Here is a 22,437-nt window from a genome sequence, read left to right on the forward strand (position 1 = left end):
ACACAGCTCTGTGTCTAAAATGTTCATTAGCGTGTCACCTCATACAACTCTGTGAATAAAAACTATCAGTGTACTTATTGCTGATTTTCCCTTTTCTCCCATTGAAGGAGCTGCAGTGTGTCTGGATATGTTTGCAAACTGGTCAAATTGGTTCAGTTAATTAAAAAAGAAGGGGAGCAGGTGGGTGTCATAGGGAGGGCAAGCAGTGCTACTAGATAACTTTCCCCAGAGCTAAGACGCTTAAGAAAGCCATTGGAGCTGAAAATTAAGCAGATAGATAAAGCAGCAAACAGAAACGTTAATTAATTCCTTCTTACAGTGGCAAAAACAACAAAACACATTTGTAGAAATGAAGTACTTAACCAGAATTGTGTAAAAAAGAATTTTATTACTATTATCACCTTTTCAGTTTGCTCTGAAAACTTCTTAAAGGAAACAGATGTCAACAATTCCTGAAATACCGAGTCTCAGCTCCTCACAGTCGTTATAAATTGCTGCAAGTTATTCAAGCATCCCATCCCAAAATAAGCTGCACTTTGGTAGAGCTCTATGCCTTTCTGCTACATCAGCAGCAGTACACCTGTACACTACTGCAGTAGCACAGTGAAGTTCCACCAGCATTAGAAGCTAATAACTGAACCTCGGTTGTTCATCAGAAAGTAAAACTTCTAAATCCTTTTCAAGTATTGAGCTGATAAAATCCCCAACTTTAGTACACATGGTGCACATCCTGTTCTGAATTGTTTCCCTCAATGAGTGATGAGGTACAAGATTCCTTGTATATGAATGGATAGAGCAAGCAAAAGGAAACAGTATTTCAGACAGGATTGAGACCAAACTTTTGGCCTTTCTGAAGATTTGCTGAACTCTCATTGTAGGTTTCCACTTTGGAGCAGGTTTTATTCCTAGTAGAGTGAAAAGTGAACAAAGCAGAGCTGAAAGCTTATGATTAGTTCCAGCTTGTGCATTTACTCCTACGTTTCAGTCTTTGTTAAGAGTTTTCTGGCTGTGTCAGCCAATACTGAAACATAGACAGGTCAGAACAACAGATAAAATAAAAAGCTGCGGAATTACAGGCATGCTTGGCAGGAGCAGGAAATCTAGTGATTTTAGGCACCTATGGCAATTAGTTGGGTTTTTTTTTTTTACTATTAGTATTTGAATTGAAGAGTTTTTGTAGGTAAGCAGAGAAGGTCATTCACTACTGCGTATTATAAAAAACACCTCCAAGATTTCAACTCATGCTTCTTACTTATGTCTCCTTCAAAATGTTCATCAATGATCTGAGTAATTATCTTACAAGCCCTATCATCATCTTAGAGCTAATAAATAAAGGTTATTACAAATGATATCCGTCCTTTAAGCCATCAGTGATTATTTACAGCAGTAGATGCACTTCAGTTGTACAAGGGATCATTAAAAGAAAATTTCCAGATAAAGCAAACTGTTTAATCATCTTAAATTCAGATTCACACACACGATATCCATGCTCCTTTATGTGACTTAAAAATACTTTAGCCAGCATATTTTCAGTCAGCAGCAGAAGGCTGACAGCTCCCTCCAGAGGAACTAATGCCTCAGGCTGAGCTGTCCCTCCAGCCCTGAATTTTCAGTGCCTTCCAGTTTTTTCAAACCAATACAAACAAGCTTTCCTAATTCATGAGTGGTTCTTTTGCAGCCACGTTTTGATTTCCTCAAAATATCTATCCATCCATTCTATGTTGTCCTCAATGGTTTCAATGGCTTGCTGGACACAACGAAGCTGTGCACTTTTTTCCTCCAGAGAACTGAAGAATTCTTTTACCTGTTGGTTAAAAAAAATAAAGAAAAAAGAGAAATAGTGGATGAATGAAGAGGCAGCATCATCTCCTACTTTCATAGCGAGAAATTTGTAGTATTTCACCTGACAACCACCTGACACAAAAAGTTCCCTTTGAAGGTTTCATAACTGCTCTGTCCCATAAGCTGATGAAGATTACATATTAATTATATATAAGAAAAAAATCCACTTGCAAGAAATGTAATGTTGTGTGGGAGGAACCTGTCCTTTGCTCATTCAACAAACCCTTGTGGTCACTGAAGCTGTGCCACCTGCACTACGGACAGCTGTGTGTCAGCACAGACTTCACCACAGAGAACTTTAAGTGTTAATGGTAGAAGATTGTCCTACATGGAGAGGCCCATGCCTCCTTCCAGTTTTCTACCAGAAAAAAAGATCCACATCCACAGAGTTCATTTGGATCTAACAAGAGGGCTGAGGACCAAGTACAAAACAGTGTACTGCTCCTTGTGTTCTTTCATTTTGGATTTATTTGGGTTATATTCTTTCTGCCTGTATTTTGCTCTATTCGGGAAATCTTAAACCAGCAACAGGAGAGACAGCTTCTGAAAAGAAAGTGCCAGGGGTTCAATTTTGAGGTCATGGTAGGACTATGAATCTGCACATTGACCAGTCCTGATTTTTTTTAATTTTTTTGATGCTGACAGAGATGGTGGAAGTGGACAAAATGATGACCATCTATGATGTATTTGCCCATCACTCTGCTCAGTGGAAAACCTTTTTTTTCCCTCAGTATTTTTCAGAGGGAAGACATAAGCTCTCGAGCTTCCACATTCATACTCCGCATCCAAGTCCTCTGCCTAAACAAAACCCATCTTTCTCCTTGCCATTCGATTAATGCTCTGCCTTCAGCAATCCAGCTCCATTGCTGTAATCTTCTCCAAGGAAAATACTGGATATTACTTTAACAGTTCATAACTAGTCATGCTTTTAAAACGTTAAAATTTAATCCAAACTTTTATTCCAGTGAATGGCTTACCTGTGCAAGCTGTGGCCTTGTTGAGTACTGATTTGTCACTCCAGTGACCATGCCTGCTATGGACGGCGAACCAAGTTCAAATCTAGCAAAAAGAATAACCTACACTCAGAAAGCCTGATATTACTTTGTAGGAAATAAATAGTGTTTTAATGTATGATTGGGTACAGACAGGAGTGAGACAACTTATGTTCCTTACTTTTCAACGAGTTTCTCCCAGTTTTCCCTTAAGAAGGTCCAAGCAAGATGGTAGCCAGATGGATTTCTGGCAACAGACACAAGAATGTATGGAAAATCCTGAGTTTTTATGATGTCACCACGCAGACCTTCATCCATTAGCCTAAGAATTAGTAACAGAAATTGAAGTTGTTTAGACCAGTAGATAATAATGACAAATGATTACTCCCTTTACATTTTAGCCCAGTTTCAACTGATGATTGACTACTGGCGCTAAGACCCTGAAAGGAAGTGCTGCAGCCTCTTATTGTGTTAACTATATAAAGCATTTCAGAAATGCTGAAATTAACAGCTGTGAAACAAGATGGAGCAACTCTAGTTCCTGTTTCAGAACTGGTGTATCTTCCCTCAAAGGAACTTTTCTTGTGTAACACACCACTCACCACTGAAGTTTGTCCTTATTCCTGGTGAAGCTGAGAGCTGATGCAATTTTATCTTTGTCTACACTGAAGGAGTGGTGCTGGTATTTACTAAGGAGGAAATCCCAACCTTCAGATGTTTGTGCTCCAACGGTATACACTGCTGTCTTCACATCTGCCGGCAGCCTACAGCAAATTGAAGATAAAAGTTACTCTCCGTGTCACATCTAGGAATGTATGTAGAAACACAACCATGTCATGCTTCAGCTGGCATAACAGACCGCTTGTTAAGAAACGCCGGTCCTTCATGGGGATTAGAAAGCAATGCTTTCTGCTGAGAAACAGTTAAGTATAGCACAGGCTGTATCATGGTGCTGTCCCCGCCCTGAAAATGATTTCCTGAAATGCCGGACTCATTCCATTTATTTTGTTTTTCTTCCTTATTTTGAATATTCTTTTCATAGCTGTCTTGTATTTAGTCAGACACCAATGTGGTCATCATTGGCCTGCCCAGAACAGTCTCTCAGAGACGTTTTGGAGGATGTTTTAGGGAGTTCTTATGTCATAATGAGAAACATAAATTAGGCCAAGTTCATGAACAGGAGCTACCTATTCTTATATACGTAAGAGGGGACACATTCACACATAATGTTCACTATGCTGAACATTTCTAACAAAAGAAGTTGTAGAGTACCACAAGAAGTCTATGATGGTTTGGGCATACATTATTCAACAAAATGCCAGAGAAGTGGGAGCTAAACCTTGAAAAATGAAACTAAATAGACTCGGCTTCAGACTGCAGAAAAGACTGCAGTTTAACTCATAAATTAACGCTGCTGTAATTAAACACAACATCAGAAAAGACAGCCATAGAAAAGGCGGTCCTATTTACACAACAGACCTTAAGGTTCCATTGGATTTCTGCCATTTTGAAAAATACTCTTCTGCTTTGTCCACGCAGGGCTGGTACCTGCGCACACAGGCAAACATCAGCAGGGACTGCCGAAGCATTCTCTCGGACACTGAGCCTTCATCACTCCAAAGCTGCTTGTCGATTAGGTCCTTAAATAGACTGACTATATAGTCCTAAAATAAGGCAGTAAATAATAAATGTTTATACAAAACGCCTTTTGCAGGGTACAAGCAGAGTTGCAGATGCTTAAAATGTTACCTTTAACTGTTTTTCTGTGTCATCCATATCTCTCCTCTCCATTAGTTTGTATATAGGAACCAGCTCATTCATACCTTGGAGTATGGGCATGATCTGAGTTTCTCGTTTCATGTATAAAGTCAAATCAAAAGCTTTAGAAATCGGCAGTTTTTTTATTCTAAGGAGTAGAAGGAACAGGATAAAGCAATTTACAATTAAGCTTACACGACAAACTTAAAAGCAGAATCACTCTCCTAGTCCATCACTTTACATTGGCATACTTGCACTACCACATCTGCATTGAAAATGACATTTTTTTGCCCCCCTTTAAAATCTATTCATTTTCTCCTCTTTGAAACTTCATGCTGAGAATTTAACTTCTGATTCTCTTCTGGTCTAAAAAACTCCATTTGAATCAGAGAATAAGAGATCTATGCCCTACTTGCCCTCGATGATCTCTAAGGTCCCTTCCAACTCGCATGATACTGTGATACTGTGATATGCCCTACTTAATTGCCTTCTTGCTCATCAGCTGGACCAGGGAAATCGTAATTTAATTTCCATGCTTTCCTTTCTTAGACTTGAGAGAGAAAGGACAGCTACCTGTGGTGCAGGAGATAGAAAGATTTTATACAAAGGTACAAACTGAACATCAGGATTTCCAATAAATGCACTCCCAGCACCAGATCACTTGCAAAAGCTTGACTGAGAGATTTAATAGGATACGTGAAGATTTGCTGACAGCACCTTGTGTCCTCAAAGAACACTTTAATCCAGATTTTGAATATTCACACCTACCATCCTCAGAAGCTGAAATTATAGCAGAGATTGGCAGGACTGTGAGCAAAACATTCAAAGAAAACTGAGGTTTTATAAAAACACAGATATGTTCCATTTTGATTGCAGACCGCAGCACAACGTTAGCAATGAACAAAATACCTTCTACTGCTGCAGTGCCTGCCAGCTCCGTGACCAAACACATTTTTTTCATCTCAAGAAATGTGTGCCATGTTTGCACTCTCAATGTCTTCAGTGCTTAAGAGGGTTACTAGTTAAAGGCAGCCTAAGGAGACGGTGTGACATCATAGTAGGAAGAGTTACAGTGTCTTAAAAAAACCCTCAGCTTGCAAAGAGCTTTAGGGCTCAGTTTCAAGGAGTTACCAGTCTCGTAATTGTGTCTGGCAGACCTCACTGCTACAATAAACAGGTCACTGTTAGGGATGGTACACATGTATGTGCTGCTTCCCTGTGAAAATTGAGCTCTGAGGTTAGAATTAAAAGTTAACGCAGCAAATACTGTATTTCACAGAGAACTCAGCTGCAAACCTGCCTTCTCAAAAACAAGACTCAAACAATAAGCTACATGCTGTTGCAAACACATGAGGGACTGTTTGGAGCATGAGAATTACTACATCCTCTGGGCTGTATTAAATATGCTTAGATAGAACTACTGCAAATCCTGGGCTCACATAGTTGTAAGCAAGTAGGGAACATGCTCTCAAACTATTTAAAAGATGTAAGGAATAACATATACATTATCAACATTACTTCTTAATGACATTCCTATAAATGCAGAGTTTGTCAGGTTTTTTTTGTATTTGACAGAACACCTTACCTCACAAGCTGGAATATATTGTTAATGAGACTTGCTCTGTCATTGCTGCTAATCATTGTATGGTTCTCCCTCAAAAGATTGATCAGACGATCCCATCCATCATCTTCATAGTGCACAATGTAATAGCCATTCATGTCCACATTGAATTTAACCCATTCAGCTTCTTCTGGAAGGATAATGACATCTGCAAACATAAATATAACTCCTTTTTGTTAACGAGTCAAACACATCCTAGTGTTAGGCCCACAGATTGTTTCATTTCAGAGATTTGAATAGAATTCCAACAAGGCTGAATACAGTAAGAGATTGTTCTAGTGATGCTACTGAGTTAACAAAAAAAAAGTTTATCTTGCTGTCAATTCTGAAAACAACAACAACAACAACAACAACAAAAACTTAAGAGCTAAAAATGCTTTTGAACTTTGAATAAGTTAATCAAATTAGTCAAGGAAATTACCTGTTTTGGTTCTCATCAAAAATCTTTCAACCGTATGAGATCTGCTGGTAATGTAACTTAGTGGAATGTGCCACAAGTACCTATTGCAAAACAGAAGTGCTTTGTTTAATGAATAAGCTTTGAAAAACCATCTCCAACTTAGCTCAGCCTAACAGCTGAGCAGTATCTCCTACCTGCCAGATGACAGCCATGAGATGCATTCACATCTGTTCATTTCAGTACAGACCCACATGCATCTAGCTAGTTTTAATTCAGTTTGCTTGGGAGATTATTAACAGTGGAGCTGCAACAGTATGAACTTCCAAGCCTAGTTCCACTAGCATGTCTGCAGCACAGGTTTACTCCACTAACCAAGGTGCTCAGCGCCTGCAGCAGCTGGTACCCCAACTCTGCACTCAGACTCTGACCAACTGCACCTACTGAAGCAGCGGTGCTGGTCTTGAGCTGCACAAAGATGCTCATCTAGTTAGCTCAGGCAGCATTCCTTAAGAAACAACAGTAAAAGCTCTTACTGTGTAGCTGTGTTTGCCACAAGTGAGTACTACAATCTGTGCCCTGAGATTTACCCATTTTCTGTGGGTGAAAGAGAATCCACTCCTTTCTTGTAGTGCTCCTGCTGCAGGTGGACGTTCTTTCCTCTCACGGTGACAGTTACCAGGGGAAAACCTTTTTGTAGCGTCCAAGTGTCCATCATTGCCTTCACATCTAGGGACTCTTTGGTCCAGTGCTGTTAGTGAGGGAAAAAGAAGACATGTAAGAAGAGGAGGAAGACAGATGGAGTACACTGACAATGAAGTAGACCTGAGTAGGTAAGCACTTCATAAAACCTTCTGCATATTTGTAAGCTCTGCATAGGAAAGTTTAGGATGGAATGTGGGATATCATGACATCTCTGGCTTATCTTCCTACAGACACTTTTATATAGTTAATGATATCTCTTCAAGTAGTGCAGTTTTCCAGTCTGTGCCCATTCTGTACAAGTACCAATCCTACAGCACAGGACAGTAACATGAGAGGACTCTGATAGATGCCAAACTTCCAAATATTAATGAGTAAAATACTAGATGCTTACTGTATTTGAAGATGACTGCTGGTTTCTTCTGCAGAAGCCGTCACCCCGTAGTTCACTGTTTTCAGTACCTACTGTGGGACAAATCTGAAAAGAAGTTTCAGCCATCCACTGATGTTACAGCTTTAAGTAGCGTTTGCATTTCTTTAATGTATAAGAAAAACAAATTACTACTGAAACGCTATGAGATTTAGGGAAAAAAAAAAAGAGAAAGAATACCAGAAATACTTGCATTTGTTAAACTGTCCCACAAATCTTCATTCTTAGTATTCTGATAGCTGTATTTCTGTAGATACTGCACAAGCCCAGCCTTAAACACATCCGCAGTCAGGAAATCCCTCAGCATGTTTAATATACATGATCCCTAAAAAACAGAGTGACAGAGTGTTTACAGAACCACTCCTTGGACAGCAAAATGCTTGTTTTGGATTAATTTTTCAGCATGCTACCACCTAAATGGCAGTACGGCTTTATTTGTCTCTGATTAAAAAACAACTGGTCTTTACGTATATTTAAGCAGTAATTTGATTTTCGTAATCACCTTTCTTAAAAATATATTGGATTGAGTAAACTGTTATTATTTTTTTAATTACTATATAGACTCGGCATCATATAATGCTACAGTAAAAAACACTGCTTGACTTAAGCATCTGTAGTAATGACTTAATGGTTTAAATTGATACAGAACAGAGAAGAGGGAGTAAAGCCTCCTCTTTTTAGACAGTCTGAACTATATACAGGTGCTTTGGACATGGAGTTAAGCAAATCATAAAAACATGTACTCACACTGTGGCTCAGGGATGCCTGGTACAAAGGACTGGGGTCAGTACATTACAGCCGTATTGTACAATCAGTACAACCGAAAACAGAAGCAGTTAGTTACTTATTTTACCTTCTCATATGAAACTTCATCAAACATTTCTAAAATTTGAGCTGGATCTTCCACAGGAGTAGACACAGGATGGGATGAATTTAACGCATCCACTTCCATGGCATCAAAACATCTTCTTAAGAAATAATCTTCCTAATGAGAGGCAGAAATAATTATTGCTACCTCATTTTGCTCAGCAACTACTGAGTTAGTTCACATTACAGTCCGTGCCGCGTCACCTACACATCACACAAAGAAAGCAACATACGTCTTTCTTTTTACTGCAGAGCATTAGGAAAAACAACACATTAACAAAAGAGATGCAAATTTCTTCTAGCATTATAAACAAACCTAGACAGTGCAGTTAGTGAGAGCTGAATCTAACTCCACAAAAGCACATGCACATTCCAGCAGTTCGATGAAAAAAAGAATGGTCAGTAACCATAAAACAAAAAACCCAACACAAGAACAACAAAACAAACAAAAAAATCCAGAGGTGAATTTCTTCATCATCATTCCACTGTAATTTTACAGCAAAATCCTGCGTAGACCTTCCCAGTGCTCCTTACTTTGATGGAGCTATGCAAAATTGCAGTGTTACTTATATTGGACCTGTGTTATGCTAGTGGAAGGATCTCAGGGTCTTCACAAGGATTTAAGTCTGACTGCATGTGATTAAGAGAAAGATAAATCATTGCTTTACACTTTTGAAAATCTAAATAAAGTTTGAAAAGAAAAAAAAAAAAAAAGTACTTTCGCTGTAATCATTAACTTATCATTAACTTTCATCATCAATTTCTGAAAATAATTACATGCAATTCAATCAACATTCCCACCCTTTGGAGTAACGATCAAATGATTCCTTCAAAAAGAAATTAAGAAGTGTTTTGTGCTGTGAAACTGCTCAGTCTTTACCCATGCAGATTAGTGGATTTAGTTACTTAGAAGGCAGATCTAAAATAAAAATGCAGGAAATGTCACTTACAACTCCCAGCTCTGGATGGGTAATGTTTACTGACAGGAGCTCCATATACTTTGCAAACCCTTCATTCAACCACAGATCATTCCACCACTCCATGGTAACGAGGTTGCCAAACCACTGAAACAACAAAAACACCAAACTCCTGAAATTAAGTACCTGGCTCATCACAAAAGCTGCTGCCGACCTGCACGAAACTGAAAGTATTACAGTATTTCGCTGATTTTGAAGGAACATCTTTTCAGTAATATGGCTAGCTTTGTGCTCTTTCATTTGTTATTTTTATGGTAAAACCCTAAAGCACTGGTTTCCACTTTGTTCCCCAAAACCTTGTAAATAAAGTAGGTTTGGTAGGAAAGCCACATATAAATATTTTCCAAACTTTTATGTATCTATATTCAGGCCCCACAACCAATTACAATGGCGCAAAGGCCCCAGTGAACTGCAGCTACCAAACCAAACACATTTACAGCCTTCCATGTCTGTGCAGCCTGACTAGACTCCGTTACTGGAAATAGTCCTCACTGTTCATAGCAGAACACCCTCAAACTGGAGCAGCCCACCCCGGGGGCCCATTCTGATCCTTCACTGTTACTCCTAAATCTCACCTGGTGAGCCAGCTCATGGGCTATTATCATAGTAATCCAAAGCCTAGAGGATGCTGAGGACTTTTCAGGATCATATAGCAATGCAGATTCCCGGTATGTGGTCAACCCCCAGTTTTCCATAGCACCAGACTGAAAATCAGGAATAGCTGCTAAATCTAGAAAACAAAACATAACAAAACATTAAAATACTGCTAGGATTATTTTACCCAGCTACCTGTTCATCCCACTCACCACAGTACACACACAGGCACTCATATCACACAGTTTTAAGGGGTTCCTTAGATGTAATAGCAAAAACATACTACAAAAGAAGTTCTGAATAGAATACAAGGATTTTTAGTTCTCAGTGCAGCCTTTAAAACTATTCTTATGCAAGGTGAGGAAGAAAGTTTAGAAGCTTGTGAGCCAAAATCAGCCCAGTCTTACATAAATTACTAATTCTATTTTTTTCACTGTTCTTAAGAATATTATGATGATCAAATACATTATTTAAAGCTTACCTTGTTTAGGTAAGGGGTAGGGAATGCTGAAGTAGTCCTCATAAAAGTCTAGAAGTTTTACTGCTGCATCCAGTGCATAATGAGCCTGGTTGATCTTTTCTGGTACTGTGTATATGGAAATCTACAGCACACAAGCAAGCAGGATTTTAATACCACCATCAAAAACTTATGCCATTTGTTTTTTAACACTGCTATTTGAGAAGCCATAAAAAGTGTCCCTAGAGCATATATCTAACCATTCTTATGCAACAGTAGTTTTTAACAGCCCAGAAAAAAAAAAAATATATGATAAAAAGCTAGAAATACAAATTCTAACTTACTTCTGCAGCCATTACACCCCTACAAAGTCTTCTACAATTTCCATCCCCTATCACTGGAGTTGTTCAAACTACATAGTTCTATTTTTCTCTTGATTTTCTAAGAAAAAAATATTTCCTTTTTCTCTTCTTACATGAGACAATGTTACACACGGTGCATGTATATAAAAAGCATGCATATTACTGAAAGCTATTGGCGCTAGTAAGAATCACAATGTAAATTAATGCAATGATTTAAATGAAAAACAAACTGTTTGTTTCCATACAGATCTTCTTACAAAGCTCTTAGAAAATGACAAATACCTACCTTTACTCCGTGACTGGTTACTTTGCTGATGGACTTAAAATCCGAAACAATAAAGGCCACAAGGTAAGTACTCATCTTGACACTGGTATCAAAATGGTCCTCAACAAGCCCTGGAGCTATATTCATGGATTTCACCTAAAAAAAACCCAACCACAGCACGTCATTCATTGCTAGTATGCATGAGGACTCTCAGACCATAAATTGCTATGGGTTTTTTTCAGTTTAATTAATAATATTTTAAAGGCATGCTGGAAAGAAGCAATTCCCATGGCTATCCTCCCCACAAAAAGAAATCACATATATACAAGCAGTCTCACTCATAAGAAATGAAACTCACAAGTTATTTCTACACTGGTAAAAACAGATAAATAAAAACAATGGTTGCTGCTTCAGTTTTCTTCAGTGTGTGGCAGTACATCAACCAAATTAGATTGTCTAGATCTAAACATCAATTATTATATATGAGAGAAACAAACTCCTTCAGACAATGATTCAGCTGTCTCAGGTATCTACTTGATAACAAGACAGGTCACCTGTTGGAGTTATCCATTTTTCCTCTTAGTTACATACAGTTTTAGCTAACTAACTCAGACTCACCCAATAATGAAAAGAAAAATCACTATTCCATCCATTTCTCTATGTAAGAATTGCTTTTTTAAACCAATTTTCTAAATGTTTCCTTTTTAGAGAGATATTCTGTGTGTATGAGGAGGTAATATTCCTTCATTTTTAAGGGCTAGCTTCCTCACAAACACAGAACCAGTAATTCAGAGGAACTTATAAAGAATTTCTTATGCAGAAATTAAGATCAGATGTGCAAAATGTAACCTACCCTATTTATGCAGGCATATTTGTAACTGCAAGCAATGTCTGGAGTCATTACACGGTACTGCACTTTCATTGAGATATTTCTGACAGCCAAACTACCTCTTTTTTTACATAAAAGGTCTTTTTTTAGCAGGTAATCTAGGTAATACACGGGAATCATGTCACGTTGTACTCAGACATATTTCATTATTAGCTTTCAAAATCTATGACAAAGATGGAAAGCATTTTGTGCATGCTGAACGTTCTCAAACCACTGCTAAGAAGCAGGAACCCACTGGATGCATAATTTTCTTGCATTCTTCTTTAAATCTTGCATCAAAACTACCAGCAATTGCAAACTGCCTTAAAAGGACAGGCGTAATGTTTAAGCATTAGGCGTAATGTTTGGATATTCTCTCATTTTACTTGTTTCAGTGGCCACCAAGCAATCGCACAATGTTAGATGTATCTACCTACCAGAGGCATATTGGACAATGCAAGGCGATTTGGTTCCCTTCTAATTTTAATTGAAAACCGGGCTTTGAAGGCTGGTTCATCGAAACATGGGAAGGCCATTCTTGCAGATGTTGGCTCAAAATGAGTTAATGCAAGCACTCTAAGTGAAAAAAAAAAAAAAAAAAAAAGAAAGAAAGGAGGAGCTGTAGTCCACACATCTTCACATGCACAGGGCTTCCCACCCGGATGTGTAAAAGTTGGGTAACTTCATACTACAGAAATAACTATAGGTACCATTATAATATTCTGCACATTAACTCAAGAACTGCTGCTTCTGAAACTGTAGTGGGGAACTGAGGTGAGCAGATGATGTTTCTTAAAAACAGCCTTGGAAAAGGTTGCAGAGTACGAGAAAACTTGCTATAAGCCCAACAAGTTGCCTGCCTTTTCCTCTCACCATACCTAAGAGGCATCAGTGGATATGTTGGTGGATCAAGGCCTGCTAAAGCCACAGTCCAAACCTCAGAGATTAGGAGTAAATTCTTTACTCAGAAGGCAGTGAGGCCCTGGCACAGCTGCCCAGAGAATATGCCCCATCCCTAGAGGTGCTCAAGGCCAGGCTGGACTGGGCCCTGGGCAACCTGAGCTGGAGAGTGGCAGCCCTGCCCATAGCATGGGGTTGGGACTGGGCGGGCTTGGAGGTCTCTTCCAACCCAAACCTTCCTGTTGTTCTATAACTCTATGAACCATATCACTATCTGAAAAAAAAGGCAGTTTCTGTAGTACCCCATTGCACAACCTTGTGAGATTTTATTTCTCAGTTGCAATAGGAACTTAAAGAATGGTCCCTGAAAAATAATAATAATAATGATAATAATAATAATAATGATAATAATAATCCTAAACAAAGAAACAAAACCCCTAACCAAATACCTGAGTTCTCCTTCCTGGGTTCTGTAGGTGCTTTTATAGAAGCCGTGGAAGGAGTCGGAGAGGTTGGCCTTGTACTGGATGCTGAGCGTGTAGTTGTGCCCGGCGCACAGCGGCTCGGCGGCCAGCAGCGCCAGCTGCTCGCGGGCAGGGTGCTGCAGCACCCTCACGTCCCCCACCGTGCAGGTACTCCTCGCCCCCGCCTCGATGGCAGCCCTGGTGAGGCGCAGGCGTTTGCTATGTAGGACGACCGCCTTCGTTGGCTGCGTGACCGCGATGTCGATAGCCACGGTGCCGGTGAAGGTGAACGTGGTGAGGTTGGGATGGATGAGGAGGTGGTAGTGCAGCGGGACGACGTGCCTGGGGAGCCTCACCTTGTCCCAGGGAAACGGCGTGCTGCCGCCGCCGCCCTGGGTACCGCCGACACAGCACCCCACGCTCGCCAGCACCAGCACCACCATCTCCCAGCGCGGCGCTGCCATTACGGACCGCCCGCTGGCGGCTACCGCCTGCAGAAGGAAAGAAAGCTCCAAATCGCCGCCGCTCGGACCCCCGGCCCGGGCCTTCCCCCTCCGCAGGCAGCCCCCGTACCTGCGGCCTGCGGGCCCCGCGCGGCGATGGGAAGCGAAAGCGAAAGCGATGGCAGCGCCGCACGCCGCGCCCATCGCGCCCCGGGGCGTATCTGCTCCTGCTGGAACCTGATACGCGTTCCTCTGCTGGTCAGTAGCTTCGTGATTAAAACGAGGCGTTTGCTGCCAAAGAGTAATAGTGTAAGTTGAGCGAGTGCTGTCATGCGTTTCAGCTGCTGCCTCGGAGAGAACTGCTCCAAGAATCACAGGAAGGCTGAGGTTGGCAGGACTGCTGGGTCAAGCTGTTCCAAGCTCTGCTCCAGCAGGGACACCTGAACGGCTCCGAGGAAATATCTGAGGCAGTCATAGAACAGTGCTTTGGGTCGAAAGGGCCCTCAAAGCCCACCCAGCCCCGACCTGTGCCCACGGGCAGGGCTGCCCCCACCAGCTCAGCTACCCGGGGCCCCATCCAGCCTGGCCTTGGGCACCTGCAGGGATGGGGCATCACAGCTTCTCTGGGCAGCTGTGCCAGGGCCTCACCGCCCTCCGAGGAATGATTTTCCACTTAACGTTGAACCTAAATCTCCCTTATTTTAGTATAAAACTATTCTGTCCTGTACTGTCCCTATTAGACCATGTAACAAGTGGATCCCCCTCTTTGTTAGCTCCCCTTGAGATCTGGAAGGCAATAACAAGGTCTACCTGGAGCCTTTTCTAAGCTAAATAAGTCCTGCCCCCTCAGCCTTTCATCACAGAAAAGGCAGTCCAGCCCTCTGAGCATCTTTGTGACCTCCTCTGGACCTGCTCCATCAGCTCCATGTCCTTGTGCTTGGGGCCCCAGACCTGGATGCAGTACTGCAGATGGGGCTTCGTGTGGGCAGAGTAGAGGGGAAAATCCCCTCCTCCCTGCTGCCACTCTGTTGTTGCAGCCCCAGAATACAGCTGGCTTTCTGTGTTTCTGTGGCCTTCAAGACCTGCCAGTGCTACCTGGTGTAGGGAACCTGCTTTGGCAGGGGGGTTGGACTCCATGATCTCTGGAGGTCCCTTCCAACCCCTATGGTCCTATGATTCTGTGATTTATATTCACCAGAACACCCCAGTCCCTCTCCTCAGGGTTGCTCACAAGGAATTCTTCTCTGAGGCTGTCCATGTATCTGGGATTGCTCTGACCCAAGCACAACACCATACACTGTGCCTTATCTTTGGGTTCAGTGCAAGTGTATTCTGCAGCAGAGCAGGGGATTGTAGGGTGTGGGAGACTCCTGCATGGTTGTGTTCTGGTGTAAGATGGCAGGCATCACAGCATCACACAGTGTTGTGCTCACTCATGACACAGTGGGATGGGGGAGAGACTTGGGAAAAGAAGGAAAAAAAAAAATACAAGAAGAAAGAACTTCTGTGTTGAGATAAAATCTGTTCCATACAGCCAGACAGGGAAAGAGAAAAAAGGGGAAAAATAAATAAATAAATAAATAAATAAATAAAGTATTTTTAATGAGAAAGGGAAAAAAATTCATGATAAAAACACGATCAGCTGCTGCAGATACAAAGCTACTACCACACATACTCAGCCTGATGGTCACATATAAGGTATCTGTGACAACTGCGTATGTAAACGCAATGCTGCATTTCCAGTTTTCAGCAGCAGATGTCGAACAGGCACACTGGCTTAGCCTATACCTTTCATAAAACGTTTTCAGTGTGTAGTTGCAAGATATTTGTAACACCTGCATGTAAAGATTCCTTCATCACATGTAGTTAAAATTTGTTATTATTGAATAATAACAACTAAAAATAGAGTAGAATTATCTCTTAAATTTGGGATTCCAGAGTCTTGGGTATGGCAGAATATTCCCCCGGGCTTCCCAACGGCAGACCATAGCCCAGCTCAGGCTTGAGCACTGGAGGAGAGAGGAGGACACTGAGGCCTGCTCTTGCCCTCATCTTCTGCCTTTCATCTCCAAGAGGGCACAGAGCCTCATCCCATCCTGCCCCACATCTCTCAACCCTGATCCCCTCCTTCCATGCTCCAACATGGAGCCACGTGTACTCATCTTGCCATTTGGGCCTTTGCCCTGCCTTTCCCTAGGGAAGGGCTGGAGGGGGACCCTCAGTGCAACCTACCCCAAAGGCTTCTGCTGCTTCAATAGGACACACTCTGGGGGGCCTTGTCTACCTTCTCCTGCTGCTCTGTAGAAACTATATCCAAGTGTTACAGATACCCTGCAATTAAACTGCAAGAAGATTTCTTGAAAGGTATTGGCTAAACCAGTGTCACTCTTCAGCATGTGCTGCTGAAAATTCAAAGTGTGACATCTGCATTTATGTATGGTCCATAGAACAATGAAAAAATTCATTGAAAAGGAGATCTGGGTGTTACTGCATCTTATTTCTCCAGACAGGCATAGCTTCAAATATAGGAAAGGTTAGCTGGGGGAGAAGAACCGCTCCCAGTGTAAATGAAGAGCAGGTTCGAGATCACTTGCTGAGACTGTACATGTCTCTGGAGCTGGACAATATGCATCTCAGGGTCCTGAAAGAACTGCCTGATGTAGCTGCCAAGTCACTCTCTGTCGTATTTGAAAGGTCAGGGCTACAAGGCAAAGTCCCTGGTGAGTTCCATTTTTAAGAAAGGGAGAAAGGAAGATCTGGGTTATGGCCAACAGCTCCATGTCCAGGTAGAGGTGTGTTCCTCAATGATATGTCTTGCAGCTGACACACTTTTTTACACTGACACAGGCAGAAGGACTGAGTGCACTCTGCAGGTTTACTGACAACAGTCAGCTGAGTGGTGCTGTTGGTACGGTAGAAGGAAATGGTGTCATGAGAAGATAGCTGGACAATCTTGGGAAGTGGGATCACATGTATATGACAGTGTTTAACAAGGCCAAGTGCAAAGTGCTTGCACAAGAGTTGGGGCCATCCCAAGTACGTGTACAGACTGGGAGAACTTCAGAGCAGCCCTATGGAGAAGGACTTGGGATTTCTGGTGGGTGAAAAGCTGAATGTGAGCTAGCAGTGTGCACTTGCAGCCTGGAAGGTCAACTGTGCCCTGGGCTGCATTGATAGAGGGGTGGCAGCAAGGAGGGGATTGTCCCCCACTGCTCCACCCTTGCAAAGCCCCTTTTGGAAAACTGCATTCAGGTCTGGGGCCTCCAGCACAAAAAGGATGTGAAGCTGCTGGATTAGGTCTGGAGAAGACGACGAGTATAATCAGAGGGTTGGAGCACCTCTACTGTGAAGAAAGGCTGAAGGAGCTGGGCTTGTTCAGTCTGGAGAAGAGAAGGCTCCATGGAGACCTCATTGCAGCCTTCCAGTACTTTAAAGGAGCTCATAAGCAGGAGGGGGAATGACTTTTTGCAGAGAATGATAGTGATAAGAGCAAATAGTTTTACCTTAAAAAAGGGGAAGTTTAGGTTAGACATTAAGAAGAAGTTAATTCCTCAGAGAGCAGAGAGGCCCTGGCACAGCTGTCCAGAGAAGCTGTGGTTCCCCAGCCCTGGAGGTGCTCAAGGCCAGGTTGGATGGGGCCCCGGACAACCTGAGCTAGTGGTGGGCAGCCCCAACTGCCACAAGTGCACAGTCTTTAAGTTCTTTTCCAATCCTAGCCATTTTACAATTCTATGATTCTTAAAGCTGAAGAACCTGGAAAGTGCCATGTCCTTAAAGAATATGACATTTGGTTAAATTGCATTACACATGTTTCAGGAATGGCCATGGGAAACACTCCCTCTTATTTTCCCCCCATCTCCCCCACCAGCTAGTGCTGGAATATTTTGTGGATTATTTTAGACAGCTGCCTGGATTCTACATATATGTTCCATAATTTAATGTCTCATTATTCCAGTGTAGACTGTTAGTGCAGTAGCTCATGCCAAGATGCAAAAGCAGAACAGAACTGATTAATTATTATTATTATTATTATTATTAGTTTTTACCCTGACAACATTTGGCCACAAAATGTCTTTTTCATGATTTTGCAACTAAGCATTCTAACATGGCATACAAAATCTTCTTAAGTGCCCACTTCATGAAGAAATGTGGCCAAGTGCAAGGTAATATTTCTTCGTTGTAAGTCACATCAATAAATGAGAGTAGCAGTTACTGTAAGTGATCCAAACCATTCCACTTAGGTTGGCTGCTTTGCAACTAAGCTTTTATACCAAGTCTACTCTAAAAGTTCTGTGATGTGGATTCTGCTCTCACTCACAACAGGGTACCTAAGGACAGAATGTAGCTCACAGTTCTATTTGCCAGAGCTCTTCCCTTTTCCACCCTCTCTCTCTCTCTCTCTCTTTTTTTTTCATGCACACAGTTTTGTATACAGTTAAATTTATATCCTCCTTTAAAAAATATGGATGCTGTTATGTGTGTTATTTCTGAACTGCACTGAACTGGACAGGCATCGAAAAGGGATTTTCATTATTTTAAATTGTTTCCAAATAAAACAAAAAAACAATAATCATAATTACAGTTGAATGTTGATTAAACAACCTAACCCTAATATTTCAGTTCAAAGAATGTTATGTTATTTGTTAACCAAATATGTTTTATATATAAGTATATATATATATATATTCTAACAGAACTATTTTATGATGCTTTTGAAGAAATTTTAAAGTTTTAAATCATTCTGTCTTTACTAAAATTGTGTGAAACTAGAAGTGGCATTCATGTCAGTCCACAGTGGTAGAGAGAAATCAGTAGTCTACCTTCCTAGTGGTTTCTGTTTTGTTTGGTAGATGTAAAAGCCGAATTGTGAGTTTTACCAGGGTGGAAGTGTAAGGATTATTTCCTCAGCTCTCTCTGGGGAATTTACTATAAGTAATAAATAAATAAATAAATAAATAAATAAATAAATACACAGAGATGACATCTCTGTAAGAAAGCGACCATGAAACAGTCAGAAAAAATAGGACCAACAGGTCAGTGTTCCTGACTGTGTATGATTGCATCTCATTTTTGAACCTTATTCTACTTGTAGGTCTGGAAAATGCCTTATGGGTAGCTAGCGCACAACTTATTTTTTTCCACTAAAGAGGTTGTACTTCAGTAAGGTGAGCGTGGAAGGCACAAGAAGTCAGTGGTTGCTACCAGTAGAGTCCACCCTGGGAACCACACAAGGCAAGTCAGTGGCCATTCTGCAAAAAATTCACCCACTAGTTTGCAGATCAGAGACTTCCTGAATGTGTCTTTACATTCAGAACTCTCTAAGTTAAGTTGATTTTCTTTCTGGGGCTTGGATTCCTTAGCATTGGACATTTTAAAGGCTCGATATTCACAAAACCTGGCAGCAAGAAGTTCCATCACTTAATTACATGAGAACTCTGTGTCCTTCTGCTTGTTTTAAATCACCCATCTGCTAGTTGCATTTCGTGCCACCTTTTTTTTCAATATACTAGTCTCCCAAAATACATATCATGTGTGTCAATGTTTTTTCAGACAGTTTGTATCTCTGACTTTGATGTGGTCTCTACATTTGCCACTCAGAAGTTATGGGTGTTCCCTACTGAAAAACCACTGCAGATGATATACCCAGTTGCCAAGCCACATTTCCATCTTTTGTCTGTTTATTCTTTTGCAGATTTCTTTTTTCATTGCTAGAGCAGCTACCTCTATCTAGACCAAATTTAATCGGAAGAGGGCAGTATTTCACTGATCTTGGCAAACAGTGTCATGACTTCCAGAGTTTGGAATCTTTGAGCCTGGGGGATCCTCTGAACATTCTTGGATAAACTCATTTTTCCTTAAGCCAATTAAAAATAATAACTGACTTTAAATACAACACCTCACACTCAAAGACAACATCCTGGGGAGTTTTTACTAAATCCTGAGGGAATTTTACAAGAGCACTTGCCAGAAGCAGTTAAAATTATCCGAAGTGACACAGTTTTTTGCAGTTGGATGGAAATGCATTTCACTTATAAACCTTCTATTTTGGGGGCTCTGAAATGTCTCACATGACAGTTGGTCATCTACAATTATTGCAAGTAAAGGAGCTTTACTTCAGCTAAGGTAGATCTGGTGGAGTACTTCCATACGCCGGAACTGTTTCTTCCAACACGCTTGCAGCTAGAGTTACTGCTAAGGGAAAAATGACATGTGGCTGTGGGCCTCAAAATAATGCATGTTTGTGTCGCACATCTGTGAAAATAATATATATACAGTCCAGTGTCCATTTGGAGCTACGTTCGTTTGAAATACACATTATTCACAAACAGCAAGTCGCCTTGCAGGGAAATAAAAAGTTTCTGAAAACACCATTTTGGGTACTAAGGTGAAACTGTGGAGTTTTTGTGGTTTGCTACCATCATTGTGTTTACTGTTATTAAATCAAACTGCACTGCTGGAATTTAATCAACACTACAAGAAGCAGTTTTTCTGAATGGATGTTTTTGATAAACATTAAAATTTAGTTAGTGTCGTTTTCAGCTGTACACTGGAAAGGTGCAGTGGGTCTATACCCATGGGATCACAAGATATTTGAACATCAGTGTAGTCATGTGAAAGCTTTGAAGAAAGAAAATGAAGGCAATTTCAGTCAGTGTACAGAAGAAACAAAAAACAGGTTATCTTTATCTAAGAAGGCAGCATGTACTTTAACTGCCTCAGCACAAGTACAGAATAGAGTTATAAATATACACTTACAACAGTACAATTTATTTTGATTCTCAGTGTTTGCATCCCTAAATATGAACCACTGAATATATGCATGCTTTGACTTGTAAATATTCCTGGGAAAATCTGCCAAAATTGTGACAGCGCTGTTGAGTCATTAAACTAAGTCACAGATAATAGCATACTGACCATCACAGACTCAACTCTGCTGTTAAACACCCATTTCTATCATAGGACTTCCGAGACATTTTCACCAGTAGCCTGCCTTCTTTTTTTTTTTTTTTTTTTCCACATTCCAGTATTAGTTTTATCTGCAGAATTTATTTGATATTAACCTGATCTGTTCGAGCTGAGGCATATTCACGGTGCTTTATTCATTCTAGACTAAAACAATGTGTCTCCATCGTAGATGTTTCTTTATTTCAGAAATAAAATCTGTTCTTCTTGCAATAAGCAATTGCAGAAATTGGGGAAAAGTCAGTAGATAAATCTCAGCTACACTATTCCTACTGATCTGGGATACGTGCAGTTTGGTTTTGTTTTTTTTTTTTTTTTTTCTCTATCTCATGTCTTGCCCCAGTGCTGTAGTCTTCATGTAGCATGGGCTAGCAGCTTTTATCCCCCATGCTACAGCAGAATTCAAAAGGATTTCTCTTCAGTCTTTTTGGACTTCAAGAAACTTTCTCCAACCCATCACTTCCATCACTTAATATTCTCCCTTCTGGCGTTCAATAGCACTTCTGTTATTTCCTCAAAGAAGGACTGACCTTTGCATGAACCAGCAGGATTCCTCCTTCCAAAAAAAAGAAAACAAAAAAAACATATTAGTTTGCCATTTCAAATTCACAGTAGTTGATTGTAAAAAACTGACAGCATGACAGCATGGTAAATTCTGAAACTATGTTTATCAACCGTGGCGTATATGCTTCAAAGGTGAAGTGCTTGGTGATGAAAAGGCGTAGCTTATAAGAGAGCTACATATTTCAGCCTGAAATATGTGGGGTGATTTTTTTTTTTTTCATCATTCAGTCTTAAATGAAATGATGCATTTAGAAGGAAATGCAAAGCGGATGTGGCTATTCGTAAACATATAAAGACGTTTTATCTGAGACGTGACCAAGTTCAGTCATCTCTCCTTAATTGCATTTAGCTCTCAAACATATTTTAGCTTCATAAATGATTTTAAAAGCTTAAAACGTTTAAAATTAAAAGTTTGGTTATTTGGTATTGTCATTTAATTGCAGTTTTTACCAAAATATAGTACTTTCACAAGTATTTACAATCTAGTAAACAAACCTGGTTAGCTGAAGAACTGCTTTGCGCTCACATAAGCATAATAAAAACAGCATGTAGGGCTCTGGGATTCCTCTTAAATATATGTTCTAGAGTCTATATTAAATCTATCCTAAAAGAAGAAAATGTTCCAAGAGGTAGATGTAACAGATCAATCTGCAGAAGGCGCCGGATTAGAGATGTTGCAATTCAGCTCTCCCAACTATTTCACAAGTCTGTCTTGTTCTTCACAGTATTTGGAGCACTTTTGCTACTCTGGGTAGTGTTCTCTCATTTAGTTCTCTCTCTAGGGAGCTCTGCTTTGCAAAATCCTAATCCACTGACTTTATGTAATCTCAGATTTCCTCTACTCTAAAGCTATGTCTGCTCAGTCTTGGGCAGACAGAACTGAACTTGTGCTGTCTGCCAGTTGTGATCCAACTCTGAGCTTGAAGTCAGCCTCTCAGCGAGACTTGCTAACTTGGGTATCACACAGTACT

The 22,437-nt window shown here is 40.7% G+C and overlaps 1 protein-coding gene across 2 annotated transcripts; it reads right to left on the bottom strand.

The window, feature by feature from the left end:
- Positions 1 to 375: 375 nt before the first annotated feature.
- On the bottom strand, positions 376 to 14,233 carry ERAP1 (endoplasmic reticulum aminopeptidase 1). 2 transcript variants are annotated; one of them, XM_072359409.1, is made up of 19 exons: positions 14,070 to 14,148; positions 13,482 to 13,987; positions 12,570 to 12,708; positions 11,286 to 11,420; positions 10,662 to 10,782; positions 10,162 to 10,316; positions 9,560 to 9,673; positions 8,596 to 8,727; positions 7,936 to 8,067; positions 7,707 to 7,790; positions 7,201 to 7,361; positions 6,635 to 6,714; positions 6,178 to 6,361; positions 4,584 to 4,740; positions 4,314 to 4,498; positions 3,437 to 3,598; positions 3,016 to 3,156; positions 2,820 to 2,901; positions 376 to 1,804 (listed from the first exon to the last, which is right to left on the bottom strand). In XM_072359409.1, exons 2-19 carry the CDS (start codon positions 13,958 to 13,960, stop codon positions 1,658 to 1,660), a joined length of 2,790 nt encoding a protein of 929 aa, XP_072215510.1. In that variant the 5' UTR covers positions 13,961 to 13,987; positions 14,070 to 14,148; the 3' UTR covers positions 376 to 1,657. The 2 variants fall into 2 exon arrangements, with proteins under 2 accessions (XP_072215510.1, XP_072215509.1); XM_072359408.1 differs by having other exon boundaries at positions 13,482 to 14,233.
- Between the last annotated feature and the right edge of the window lie 8,204 nt (positions 14,234 to 22,437).

The sequence above is a fragment of the Excalfactoria chinensis genome, chromosome Z, assembly GCF_039878825.1.
Source record: "Excalfactoria chinensis isolate bCotChi1 chromosome Z, bCotChi1.hap2, whole genome shotgun sequence".
NCBI lineage: Eukaryota > Metazoa > Chordata > Aves > Galliformes > Phasianidae > Excalfactoria > Excalfactoria chinensis.

Bases quoted from the DNA above. Each gene is read 5' to 3' on its own strand.
- ERAP1 (XM_072359408.1), bottom strand. From the start codon at position 14,143: ATGGGCGCGGCGTGCGGCGCTGCCATCGCTTTCGCTTTCGCTTCCCAT. The intron at 6,362-6,634 runs GTAATTTCCTTG...TTATGTTTGCAG, and splicing joins TTTGATGAGAACCAAAACAG to ATGTCATTATCCTTCCAGAA. The intron at 4,741-6,177 runs GTAAGGTGTTCT...TCTACTCCTTAG, and splicing joins AATATATTCCAGCTTGTGAG to AATAAAAAAACTGCCGATTT.